We start from the raw sequence: 12243 nt of genomic DNA on the forward strand, positions 1-12243 counted from the left end.
GTGTTTCCTCTCTATCCATTGTCTCATTTTATCTTCACAACAATCCACGAAATGGGTACAAATATCCCCATTTTTACAGACGAAGTAATTAAAACTTGGACAGCTTGTGTCATCCAGAGTTGCACAACCAGACTGAACTCAAAGCCAGTTTCTAACTCTGATGCAGAGCTGTGTCCTGAGCTTTATCTGCCCCTCTCCACACAGAGAGCAGCCCAGTCTCAGGAATCTCCCTCCCTCCCTTCATCTGACCCCACAACAACCCTGTGACGGAGCACTTTTTTATTCTCATTTTATAGTTTAAGAGGCAGAGGCTTATTGAGTTTAAGGAGGTGTCCCAAGGAGCGTCAATGGCAAGGGAACAAGACAGTAAGCGCTACAGGCCAAGGGGAGGACGGTGGGAACCCTGGCTGGTGGAGGCAGACCCAGAGAAGAGGTGCGTCGGGTATGGCTTCCGATAGGGGTGGGGGCAGGGGCTTCTCCCTCTGGACACAGGCTCCCAATGTGGCACCTTTCTGGAACCTCCAGGGGTCGAGAGGGGAGTTGGGACTGTGTCTCCTGGCCCGATGACAGACCTGGCTGCTCAGCCCCTTGGCATCTCAAGGGGCTGCCGGCCGGTTCACTTCTCCTCCACCCTGCTAAGCACACCCTGACTCAGGTGCCAGGCCCTCCTCAAGTGGCAAGGACCTGACATAGCTGAGGAGGGAGGGGTGAGCAGGCGGTCGCTTGGTGAGGACCTTCTCTGTTCCCACTGCCCCCTCCTGACCTCCCACTCTGTTCCTACTTTTGGTCTCTCTGCCCTCTCAACCCCGCTTCTCTGACTCTCTAAGCCTCCCCTGGCCTCGGTTTCCCTGTCTTTCCGCGGAGGATTGCGGAGAATGTGGAGGGGGGTGTGGGATGATGCGGAGGAAAAGTGAGGAGCTACAGTATCTTGAGTATCTTCTGGAGCAAGAGAGGCCAAACATGAATGTCAGTGGTTTATTGGGAAGCCCCCACCTTAAACACCAGCACCCTACCCCCTGCATCCTTGAGCAGAAATAAATAAGGTGGCATATAATGAACCTAAGAAGCTCTGGGGTGACACAACCCCTGTCGCCCCAGGGGCTGGGGTCCTCCTGGCTCTGGAAGAGGGGCTGGGGAGGAGGAGGGGATGCAGGCTGCCAAGCCACCCCTTCCTGGCCTGGCCCCAGGGCAGCCTGCACTGAGCTCACCTCCCTGTCTCTTCCCCATCAGCACCCAGCCCCTGGCCCCCTACCCCAAGAGTCCCATCTTGTGCTCTTGCTTCCAGCTCTTCACTGCACAGCCTGGGGAGCAGCACCTCTTTCCCAGCCCGGAGGACCCAGCTGCGGGGGGAGGAGGCCTTGCTGTCGTGCGCTTCTCTTCTTCTCCCCTGCAGTTCAGGGGCTGAGAGGCTGGCCCCTGTCTGATGCTGGTCAGTGGGCAGTCAGCTCCATGGTCTTCTTCCGCTCCTCTTGGCTCTCCTCCCAGTCCTCGTCCGGCTCATACGTGCCCTTGAGGATGGCCACACGATCACTCAGGCTCAGGGAGTGGGGGAAGAGCAGGTAGAAGTAGATGATGGCAGCCGTGGCAGCCCCCACGATGGGCCCCACCCAGAACACCTGGCAGAGACAGGGCAGCGGCAGGGCTGAGCCCAGGCCTTGGGGCCGAGCCCTCCCCCCAGAGGACAGACCCACGGGCCTCTCAGAGGAGACAGACGCAGACATGCCCACACCTCCGGAAAGAGAGAATTTGCCCTTTTTCAGGGACAGATCAACTGACACCCCACTCCCCGATGACCAAGGACACTGACACCCAGGTCCTGAAAGGAGATGGACATTCCCAGAGGGACAGGGCCCCCGCCAACCCCACTACGCCACTGCTGCAAGCCACATTCGACTCTTTGCAACGGTATGGACTATAGCCTGCAAGGCTTCTCTGTCAATGGGATTCTGCAGGCAAGAATACTGGAGTGGGCTGCCGTGTCCTCCTCCAGGGGATCTTCCCAACCCAGGGATCGAACCTGCAGTCTCTTACGTCTCCTGCATTGGCAGGCAGGTTCTTTACCACTGGCGTCACCTGGGAAGCCCACCAACCCCACCCTAAAGAGAGACAAATGAACCTTCAGAGGGAAGAGACATGGAGAACCTCAGAGAGATGAACACAGGGAGAGAGACAGACTCTGGAGAGAGACCATGAACTCTCAAAGGAGATGACAGACAGATTGTCCAGAGGGACAGACCCACAGGAAGGCAGACTCTCCCCAGTCCCCAACAGGGACAGATAAATAATACATCAGAGAGGACAGACACTTGGACCTCCCTGCCCCCCGCCACCCCAAAAGATGGAAACCAAATCCTCAGAGATCAACTCCAGAGCACAGGTGCCTTTCCCTTCCCTAGAGGGACAGACACGCATAGTCGCTGCCCCCCAAACAGGGTCCCCTGCCATCTAAATCTAGCCCTGGTTCTGGCTGCATCCCCTTCTCTCTCCAGTCACCCCCAAGCTCTGGGCCCCCATCATCCAGAAAGTCCTGTTAACTGTCAGCTGCTAAGGCTGGGTTTCTAGGCACTCATTGCCAGGGAGACAGGGGAGGGTCCAGCCTTACCCAGTGTGCAGAGCTGAACCGACTCATGATCACTGCGGGACCGAAAGATCGGGCCGGGTTCATGGAGCAGCCCGTGAAGTAGATCTAGACAGAGAGAAGGAGGCCGTGAGGAGGGCAGCATGCCTGCCCACTCTCACAAGGCCTGGACCCACGCTGGGGGCCCCTAGCAGTTCAGGGGCTCAGCCAGGCATCCAACTGTCCCCCGATTCCTAGCCTGGTGCCTTTCCCTTCACAGTTCCCTCTGGACCCTCCTCTCCTCTCTGTCCTGAGCTTGGGCTTGGTTCCTGCCCCCATCCCAACTCCCCCTCACTCCTGTATTTTCTCACACTGGAGGGGATTGGGTCTGGGCCAGAGTATAGCAGCTCCACTCTAGGTCTTCACTAGGGGGCTCGTTGATCCAGAAGGTGCTGCCCCAGGGCCCCATTATTTGCCCTGAGGGGCCAAATGGCGCCTTTGCTCACCCCCACTAGGTGGCCCAGTGTGACGGACAGGCCAATGGACAGGGCTGGGGAGCCCACAGGGCTGGTGCGGCGGGAGTCAGTGGAAGAGAAGACGCAGAGTGCCAGCTGGAAGGTCAGAATCATTTCCGCCACCACAGCCTGGCCCGCAGTCGTGTTGTTGTTGAGCTGCAAGGGGATGGTGTGTTAGGATCCCTGCTTTCTTCTGACTCTATGGCCAGGAACCCGCAGGGATGGGGGTCTTGGTCTCCAGGGACTCCTAGGGCCCAAGTGCCTGGAAGCCAAGCCCTGCCACTTCAGGGAGGTCATCTGCCAAAGAGACTATATACTTGCTAGTGCTCAGAAAGCTTGGAACGCAAAGCTGTGGCCAAAGTGACAAAGCTGGGGGACCTCTTCCTGGACACTGGCCCGTCACCAGTCTGCCCAGGCCCAACCCCCACAAGCTGGCATTTACCCTTCCTCCTGTGGGCAGCTGCCCAGTTTGCTTACTGCACCCCCCAAGCCCGCCTCCCGCCCGTGCCTGACCCACTGCCAGTTCCAAACCTCAAACCCGTCTCTCCGGTGGGGCTGACTCATGGTTTGACAATGGCCGAGAAAATCCTCCTCTGTGTTTGATTAATGAACCCAGTTTGCATGGGACAAGGGGGCTGAAACTGGAGTTCTAGGGATGGCGGGAAGGGGAGGGGTCCAGGAGCAGAAAGCAATATTCATCAGAGACCATATGTACAGGCACCTGATTAGGGAGCCCACAAGCCTGGCTTCTAAACATACCCCCCTGAGTCCCACTCTATGGAGGTCATGGCCATTCCCATGTAATGAGAATGAGAAAAACAAAACCCAGAGAGGTTGGGGTCACCAAAGCCAGGATCACAACCCATCTGTCACTGATGGTTCCATGAGACCACTCCACTGAGGACAACACAGGAGCGATGAGGTGCCCAGGAGGACAGAAGAGCTCGGAGGTAAGACAGGAGAAGAGAGGTAAGAAAAGGCAGACAGCAGGCACCAGGAGAGAGGCTGGGATGCGGCAGCGCGAGGTGGGTGGGCGGGCAGAGGAGGCGGATACCAACCGAGGAGCTGGCGGAGAGCACGCACCACCATGGAGATTCATCTTCCTGGCCTTAGGGTGCTATGACCTTCTTGGCAAAGGTGTTAGCTGGCTGGTCTACTCTGTGCCACCCATCCTGGAGATGGGGCTTGGGGACCAGGTCCAGAGCCCACCCCAGGGTCCCTGCCCCACAGCCAGCCCCCTGGGCACTCACCGCATTGACAGCCAGATTGCCTCGGGCATTGTACGGGGCCAGCCCATAGAGGATTGCGGCGCCAGCAATGGCGCCCACCAGCTGGGCCACCAGGTAGAAGACTGCCCGGAGCAGGGAGATCTGGTTACCGACCAGGAGGGCCAGCGTGATGGCGGGGTTCATGTGGCCACCGCTCACGGGCCCCAGGGCCTGGGCCATGGTACCTATGGCCAGCCCGAAGGCCAGCGAGATCTGCAGGACGCTGGGCATTGCCGACGGCCACTTGAGGGCCGAGCCGAGGCCGAAGAAGACGAAGATGAGGGTGGCCAGGAACTCTGCGAACACCGCCTTAAGGAAGGCTGCGGAGCACACCTCCTTCTTCATGGTGTCGAGGCAGCAGCCCCCGCAGGGGTCGCCTGTTTGGGCGGCGGCGGTGCAGGGGGTGGGGGGCTGGCTCGGGGGCGCCGCACAGTCTCGGGTGCCCGCGGCGTGGCTAGCGACGTGGCACGGGGCCTGCGGGGGCGCGCTATATACCAGGCAGGCGGCCCGCGGCGGGGCGGGCCCGGGGGGGCAGTGGGCGGCTCCCGCACCCGGGGGCCAGCACCGCGCGCAGGGAGGGCACTTCAGGGCCGCCGCGCCCCCGGCCCCGCGCGCCCCCCCGCCCGGGCAGCAGCACGCCCTCTGGGGCCACGTGACCCGGCCGGCGATGTAGACCGGCCCGGCGGGCTGGGACCCGCGCATGGTGCGCTCCGGGCGGCTCCCGCGCTCCTACTCCACTGTCTGTCCCGGGCTCCCGGGGAGACTTTGCTGGCTCTGGGCTCTCCCGTTCTTCGGCCCTCCGGACGGGTGCCTCCGCTGAGCCTTGATCTCTGGCGTGGTCTTCCCCTTTTCTTCTCTCCGGGCGCTGGGTCCAGCTCCTCCTTTTCCTCCTGCGACCTGGGCATCCTGACCCGGCCTCATGCCCGGCCGGGCTGGAATGATGCGTTTCCCTGAGGACAGCGCCGCCGCCACCCAGCTCCCTGCGGGCCCGCGGTGGCGGGGGCGGGGGCGGATGGCCGGGCAGGGCCTTGCGGGGCGGTCCGGCCATCGCGGGCCTCTCCCTGACTCGGGCGGGGCAGACCTCCTGGATTGGAGCCGGGGCGTTTGGGATTAATGAGCACCGTGCCAGCCTGCCCCGGACTTGGCCATCCTCGCATCTACTCTCTATTTCACCTTTGGTCATCTCTTTTACTCTCTGTGACTTTGTCAGTCTTTGCATCATTTTCCACGTCTGAATGTCTTACATGTGGTCTTTTTTAGTTCCCCCAAAGTCAAGTTCTCCCACCCGTGAACTGGGTAACACTTTCTTCCAGTCCTTCCCAGTCCCTCCTCTCCGCCGCCCCTTCTTCCCCCTACCCGCACCCCTCCCATCCTTCCCTCTTCCCTAATCCCCGGGTAGGTATGTGGGGAATGAGGCTGGAGGGCCCTTGAGAGCTTGGAAGAGGGGCAAAGACTGACCCCCGAGATTCCAGGAGTGGAGCTGCACTGAAGACGCCTCCACCGCTCCCATGCCCCATCTTTGGGAAGCACAGTCTGGTGCTTGGCACAGAGGCTCCGTAAAGTTTCCTCACATCGTGACTGTAATTTTAAAAGCCTCCTGCAGAGGGAGGGAACAGGTGCTGTTCCGTCAGAGGGCTGAGGGGCGGGCTGGAGGAAAGTCAAGGACCTGGAGGAGGAACCTGGGCTCCATGGCAGCTAAGAAGCCAAAGGAAACAAGGGGGGAAGAAACCTTGCTATTGTTCCTGCTCTGCCCTGGTTTCCTGCAGGAGCTGCTCCTCCCCCAGGTCTCTCTTAAGACAGGGGGCCATCTGCCCTGGGTCCTGTGGCCCTGACCCTGGCAGAGGGTGGCAGCTGTGTACAGGATCTTCATCTGGGCTTGGGGGCACAGGGGTCTGCGGGCCTGGTACAGACCGGTGCAGACTGGAACAATGACATTCATGACCCCAGAGGCCTTTGAGGGCTAAGCTCTGTCACCTCTGTCTTGCCTCCAGTCTGCCCCCTTCCATCCTTTTTTTCACTCTCTCTCTTCAAGGCACTGCTCTCATAAATCCACAAATCTTGAACTCCACAGTCTTGAAGTGGGAAGGACTCAGTAGTGTTCAGGGGAAGGAAGCTCCTACTTGAGGTTTTGAGACCAATCTTTTACAGCTAACCAAGGGCTCTGGCCTCCACTGTGTGATTAAATTCTGAGCTACCTGTGAGGGAAATCAGAGGTTCTGCCTTGCCCAGGGTCACACAGTGAGCTGAGACCCACAGGCGCTTCAGGACTGACCTGGTGTAGCTGAAGAACAAGACCCTATCTATCCAGGTGGCTCAAATGAGGGCAGCTGGTTATGTTTCCTAGGCCTGGCTTGAGGCCTTTCTACCTCTCTCTGACCGTCAGGGTCCCTCTGCCCCCAAGCTGTCACAAGAGTGCCCATATGCTGGAATTATCTTTGCCCTGAACACTTGGATCCTTCCTGGTCAGTCCCAGAGGAATGCTTCCTTGGGACCTCTCTGGGCTGGGAGATGGATCTCCCTGTGTGTGGCAGGGAAAGTTAGAATCTCTCAGGAGGAACCCCTTCTTTTTCTCCTGATATTGGGCCCCCTTGGTTCTTTGGCAGCAGTTTCAGGCTGAGGGTAGAAATGGCAGGGTAGTTAGCAGTAGGTGATGCTGCCAAGATTCCACACACCCCCAGGTTTAGGGAAAAGTCAGTCATCCATTCCCCAAAGGCTTATTGAGCACTTACTGCATACCAGGCACTGTTCTAGGCACTGGAGATATATCCATGAGACAGCAGACAATGTCTTTGCCATGTAGAGCTAATATTCTCGTGAAAGGAGACAGACAATAAATAATAGACATATGGAAAATGTGTAGTACAATAGAGTCCGGTTAAGTGCTATGGAATAATAAAATATGTTAAGCGGGACTTTTATATGTAAGGGGGTTCTTTGCAATTTTAAATGGTTGTCAGTGAGAGTCTTATTGACAAGGTGACATCTGAGCAAAGACTTGAAGAGTAAAGCTGAATCTGGCCTCTGAACCCTGAAACTGAAATAAATCTCTGAGACAGAGTTTGGGTGAGGTAGAAAAGGATCGCTTTATTGCTTTGCCTGGCAAAGGGGGCCACAGTGGGCTAATGCCCTCAAAGCTGTGTGTCCCCCCTTTGAGGGGGCCTGTGAGGAGTCTTATTGTCCAGGGACAGGGTTGCTGATAAGGATCAGGGTGCATGCAGGACCCACATTCCTTCAACCTAGCGATCATATGGCATCAGGTGATAGGTGAACTGTGACCTTCTCTGGAACGAAGAGTGCTTCATCACGTCTTCCATTTGGTGGGGGTTTTAGTTTTGTGCAAGAGTTCAAAGATAACATTTTGGATATCCCTTGAGGGGGAACCAGGACCCTGGCCCCAAGGCTGAACTTCTGTTTCTTGACTGCTCCTCCCTTGTCTTTGCATCCCCTCCCTTCCCTGATCAACAACTATTTGAACCTGCCCTTTGGAATTCAGAGAAGGTGACGCAGAAAGGCTTTTGTGCCCAAGAGTTCCATAGGGTCCTGCTTGATCTCAGTACCCTCTTTTCTTTGATACTTCTCAATCCTGAGGAGAACAGGTGTTGGACAAGAAGGGGAATAATCATTTTGGATACAGATGCTAATCCTAAGCGCTTCCCAGGCTGTGCTAGTGGTAAAGAGACTGCCTGTCAAGGCAGGAGATGCAGATTCGGTCTCTGGGTCAGGAAAATCCCCAGAAAGGGGGCATGGCAACACACTCCAGTGTTGTTGCCTGGAGAATCCCATGGACAGACAGAGGAGTCTGGTGGGCTGTGGTCCATAGGGTCACACAGAGTCGAACACAGCTGAAGCAACTTAGCAGGCAAGCATGTTAATCATAAACTCAGCAGAGGAACTCAGTCTTAGGGGGACTCGGTTTCAGTCCTCCCTTTCTTCTTTTTCTTTTTTGGCTACACCATGTGGCATGTGGGATCTTAGTTCCCCAACCAAGGATTGAACCCTGGCCCTCAGCATTGAGAGCACAAGTCCTAGCCACTGGACCCCCAGGGAAGTCCCAACATTTAAAACAATTAATCGGTTGGCTGCACTGGGTCCTTGCTGCTGCACACGGGCTTTCTCTAGCTTTGGTGAGCAGGGGCTCCTCTTGAGCTGCGGTGTGTGGTCCTCTCCTTGGTGCTTCTCTTGTTGTGAAGCGTGGGCTCAGAGTGTGTGGGCTTCAGTAGCTGTGGCGTGTGGGCCCTGGAGCACGGGCTCAGTGGTTGCAGTTCACAGGTTTAGTTGCCCCATGGCATGGGGAATCTTCCTGGACCAGGGATAGAATCTGTGTCCCCTGTACTGGTAGGCAGATTCTTAACTAATGAACCACCAAGGAAATTCTCCTCTTCTCTTTTTAACCTTCCTGAAATCTTTTCAGTGGCGGCGGCCACTCTGGCTACTTCCTTCTAAAATAGGGCATAGTCCTGCCTCAATTGGACACTGAATTGGAAATATTCATGAGTTTCAAATCCTGGATCAGAGTTTATTTCGATTAAAATCGCAAACCCCTGGTCCACAACTTGGCGCAACAGATCCAATTAGAAGTAGTTGGAATAGTGACAACTGGAATTCTAATAGACAAAATAGATCACATTCCTTGAGAAATTCAGGAGAATAAACCTGAAACTCAGTCTGGAACTGGCCCTTTGAAGAGACTCATTGTAGCCAGTTATCTAATTTTACCTAAGGAGGTTTTTAACAGCATTAACATATACATAACAGGAGATACTGACCACTACACATATCGCCTTTTTTTCTTTTTCTTTTTGCTAACATCTGACCTAAACCAATTTTATTGTCTAAAAATTTAATCATTTAAAGTGGATACCTTGAAACCATCTGGTTGCAGCTACCAACTGCCAGCAGACATTGCTTTGAGAATAACTGGTCGCATCCTAAGTGTGACGCAGCTCAGAAAATTCAAATTCTCAGCAATCCAGGAATGTGTCTGAAATCCACAATGGTCACTTAACTTTACCTTGGATGTCTGAACCACAGACACTCCATTTTGATTTTCAAATGTTTTTCCCTCCTCATGGCCAAAACAGATGTCACTGTTAATGATTTCAGTGCTTTTCTTGATATGAGAAGATGCAAGAATTTGGGCTCGTAAAATCTCCTGAGTGTCCAACTATCTGAAGGCCTGTTCTTCCAGTTTTTTTTCCAGAGCACAGAGTACCTCATTCCTGATCTCCACCCTGAGCTCCTTTCAGGGTGTGTTGAAGGTCCGTGGCTGCAGTGGCCTTAAGCTAATCCTTGCAGAGGCAGACAGCCAGTGCCAGTTTTCAGTTGGCGGAGCCCCTTCAGGGTCATGAATTTGACCGTAGTTTGGTGGGAGTCATTTCATGGTCTCTCATCCCACAGTGCTGAGAATCCTTACTCCCAGGTCTGGCGCAGATTTCACTGATAGGCTACTCACGTGCTATTACTGGACTAGACCTTATTAATAGTAGCCCCAAATCTCCAGACTCCCTGTCTCTTACTAGTCTCTTATGGTTCAGGAAAACATCCCCTCTTGTTGTTTCTTCCCATATCTAGAATTTCATTATTACTATCATGAATCTCATATGGAACTTATATCATCATCTTATCAGAGGTTCAGTCACACATTTCATAATTTTAAAAAGCAGCTTTGTAAAACAGGTATCATAAAAAAATAATATAGCTAGCAGTATTAGTAAGGTCATAAGTAAGAATTTAAGTCAAGAAATTCCATTAGGTGCAGCCTAGTATGTCTCAGTTTGTCTGACTTAGTCTGTTCTATACCAGCTGTTATCTTTAAGGGAAATTATATATCGGCATTGTCCATGAAGCACCCAGCCCAACTTCCTAGTGATGCTAGGCTGGTTATCTCTAGTATGGTTTAATTGTCCCCAACATAAGGGAGCCTTTAAATTTAAATGACCATAACCTGGTATTAATCTCTTGGTTGCAGATCATGTAGCATCTGATCTTCATCCAAAAATAGATTACTGAGTTAAGCCTCAGAAACAAAGAGCGTCCCTTTAATAATTTAATTCAACTTTGCAACAATATAACATGATTGCAACAAAGATCCCATGTGCTGCAACTAAGACTTGATGCAGTCAAATAAATATATAACTATTTTTAAAAAGCCCGGATATTTGGGATGCTTGTCAAAAAGTTTCAAAACACTTGGGTGTATAAGATCATAAGTCACTGTGAGACAATCGTTATTCACTTAACCGTAGTGACAATGAAAGAGTTCAAAGGCAAATATAGAACAGATAACTTAAAAGGTAAAGAAACTTAAATCTGTTATCAGAGGCAGTTCAGTGTTTTAAGAAAAATTGTCTTCTTGACAGAGATAAAATTCAAGTTTCAAACCAGCTTACTTTTGAAATTCGTTTACGCAGTTAAATTCATTCCAAACTCAACCAGACTTGACCAAGCACAAAACTCTTCTCAGGGTCCACTTCCCACATACCTTCCATCACTTTCTGCATCCATATTAGCCCATCCCTCATTTTTCCATCCAAACACAATGAGCTCTAAGATGGACTCACTTTGTTTTTCTTTAATAAAATGTAATTCCATTCTTTACTGAAAACACACATCCCACTTTCCTACAGCATACTGAAATGTTTCCTTTATTATTTTTATTAGCTTTAACTACATGTTTAAATTAGAGTCCTCAACTTTTAAGAAACCTTGATTTCTAGTGGAAATTCAGAAGTAAGAAATTATAAACTTTTATATTAGCATTCTATTGATTGGTGAACATAAATACCAATGATAATTTCTAAAAACATTTGCTTTTTTATAGAGAACATCTCCAAGTGGCACCAAACATATTCACTGATAGACCTAAATGTCTTTAATTTCTTTGTTTAGTAATTGATGTCCTGGTATCTTATTTTATTTGGGAATGACCCAGCTATTCAACAAACTTCCATCATTTAACTCACATTTCATGTTACCAAATACCCAGAGAGATCTTCCTCAAGTGGGCATTCCTAAACCATAATTATTCCCATACAGTTTACATAAAAGCTCTTATCATTTACATTTACTTTCCTTAAAGGACTTCCCTGATGGTTCAGTGATTAAGACTCTGTGCTTCTAATACAAGGGGCCCTAGTTTGATCCCTGGTTGGGGAACTAAGATCCCACATACTACAGATCATGGCTGATAAATAAACAAAAACTTCTTCACATTATGTTACTTTCCTTGACCAATTTGCAACAGATATAATAAGGTTTTATTTGATTTTTATTAAACTAAGTACAACCGAAGTATTATGTTTAATATTGATGGCTCTAAAGACATATCTATATTAATCGAACCAGCAAGCTTAAGCCACCTTCAATAGCAGATGTCAATTCAGTACTATTTCCCAGGTCATAGGGTCCTGAAGTTCATCTTGGCCAATTTTTAAAATATTTAATTTATAAGCACTTATTTTAAAGACAATTAAATAGAGCTCACTTGCCAGTTATTTACATACAGACAGAACCAGAGATCTCACAGTTTTTCCATTTGAGGCCCCCCTCTTTCTTTTTTCTCTTTCTTCAATCTCAGAAAGTAGAGATAGTCTAGATAAATGTTCTTGAGAATCCTGGTAGAACATTTACATCTCAAGGCATAGGGGGAGAGAAATACCAATTTCTTTTTCTTTGAATAGAGAGAGGTTTATTTTAAGAAACTGGCTTTCCCAGTTGACTTGAGGATCCTCAAACCTGATAGGATAGGTGGTTAGGCTGAAAACTCAGGGAAGAGTTCTTGTTCAAAGACAGTCAGGTGGCAGAATTCCTTCTTGCTTAAGGGAAGTTAATCTTGTTCTATTGAGGCCTTCAACTGATTGGTTGTGGCCTGCCCACATTACAGAGGACTTCAGTTTTACTAAAA

General features: G+C 51.5%; 1 protein-coding gene across 3 annotated transcripts; it reads right to left on the reverse strand.

The window, feature by feature from the left end:
• On the reverse strand, positions 277-5328 carry AQP5 (aquaporin 5). Of its 3 annotated transcripts, none has more exons than XM_018047812.1 (4): positions 4323-5328; positions 3064-3228; positions 2603-2686; positions 277-1508 (listed from the first exon to the last, which is right to left on the reverse strand). In XM_018047812.1, the coding sequence occupies exons 1-4, from the start codon at positions 5040-5042 to the stop codon at positions 1431-1433; spliced, it is 1047 nt and encodes a 348-aa protein (XP_017903301.1). In that variant the 5' UTR covers positions 5043-5328; the 3' UTR covers positions 277-1430. The 3 variants fall into 3 exon arrangements, with proteins under 3 accessions (XP_017903301.1, XP_005680167.2, XP_017903302.1); XM_005680110.3 differs by having other exon boundaries at positions 277-1616; XM_018047813.1 differs by lacking the exon at positions 3064-3228 and having other exon boundaries at positions 277-1616.

The sequence above is a fragment of the Capra hircus genome, chromosome 5, assembly GCF_001704415.2.
Source record: "Capra hircus breed San Clemente chromosome 5, ASM170441v1, whole genome shotgun sequence".
Taxonomy (NCBI): Eukaryota; Metazoa; Chordata; class Mammalia; order Artiodactyla; family Bovidae; genus Capra; species Capra hircus.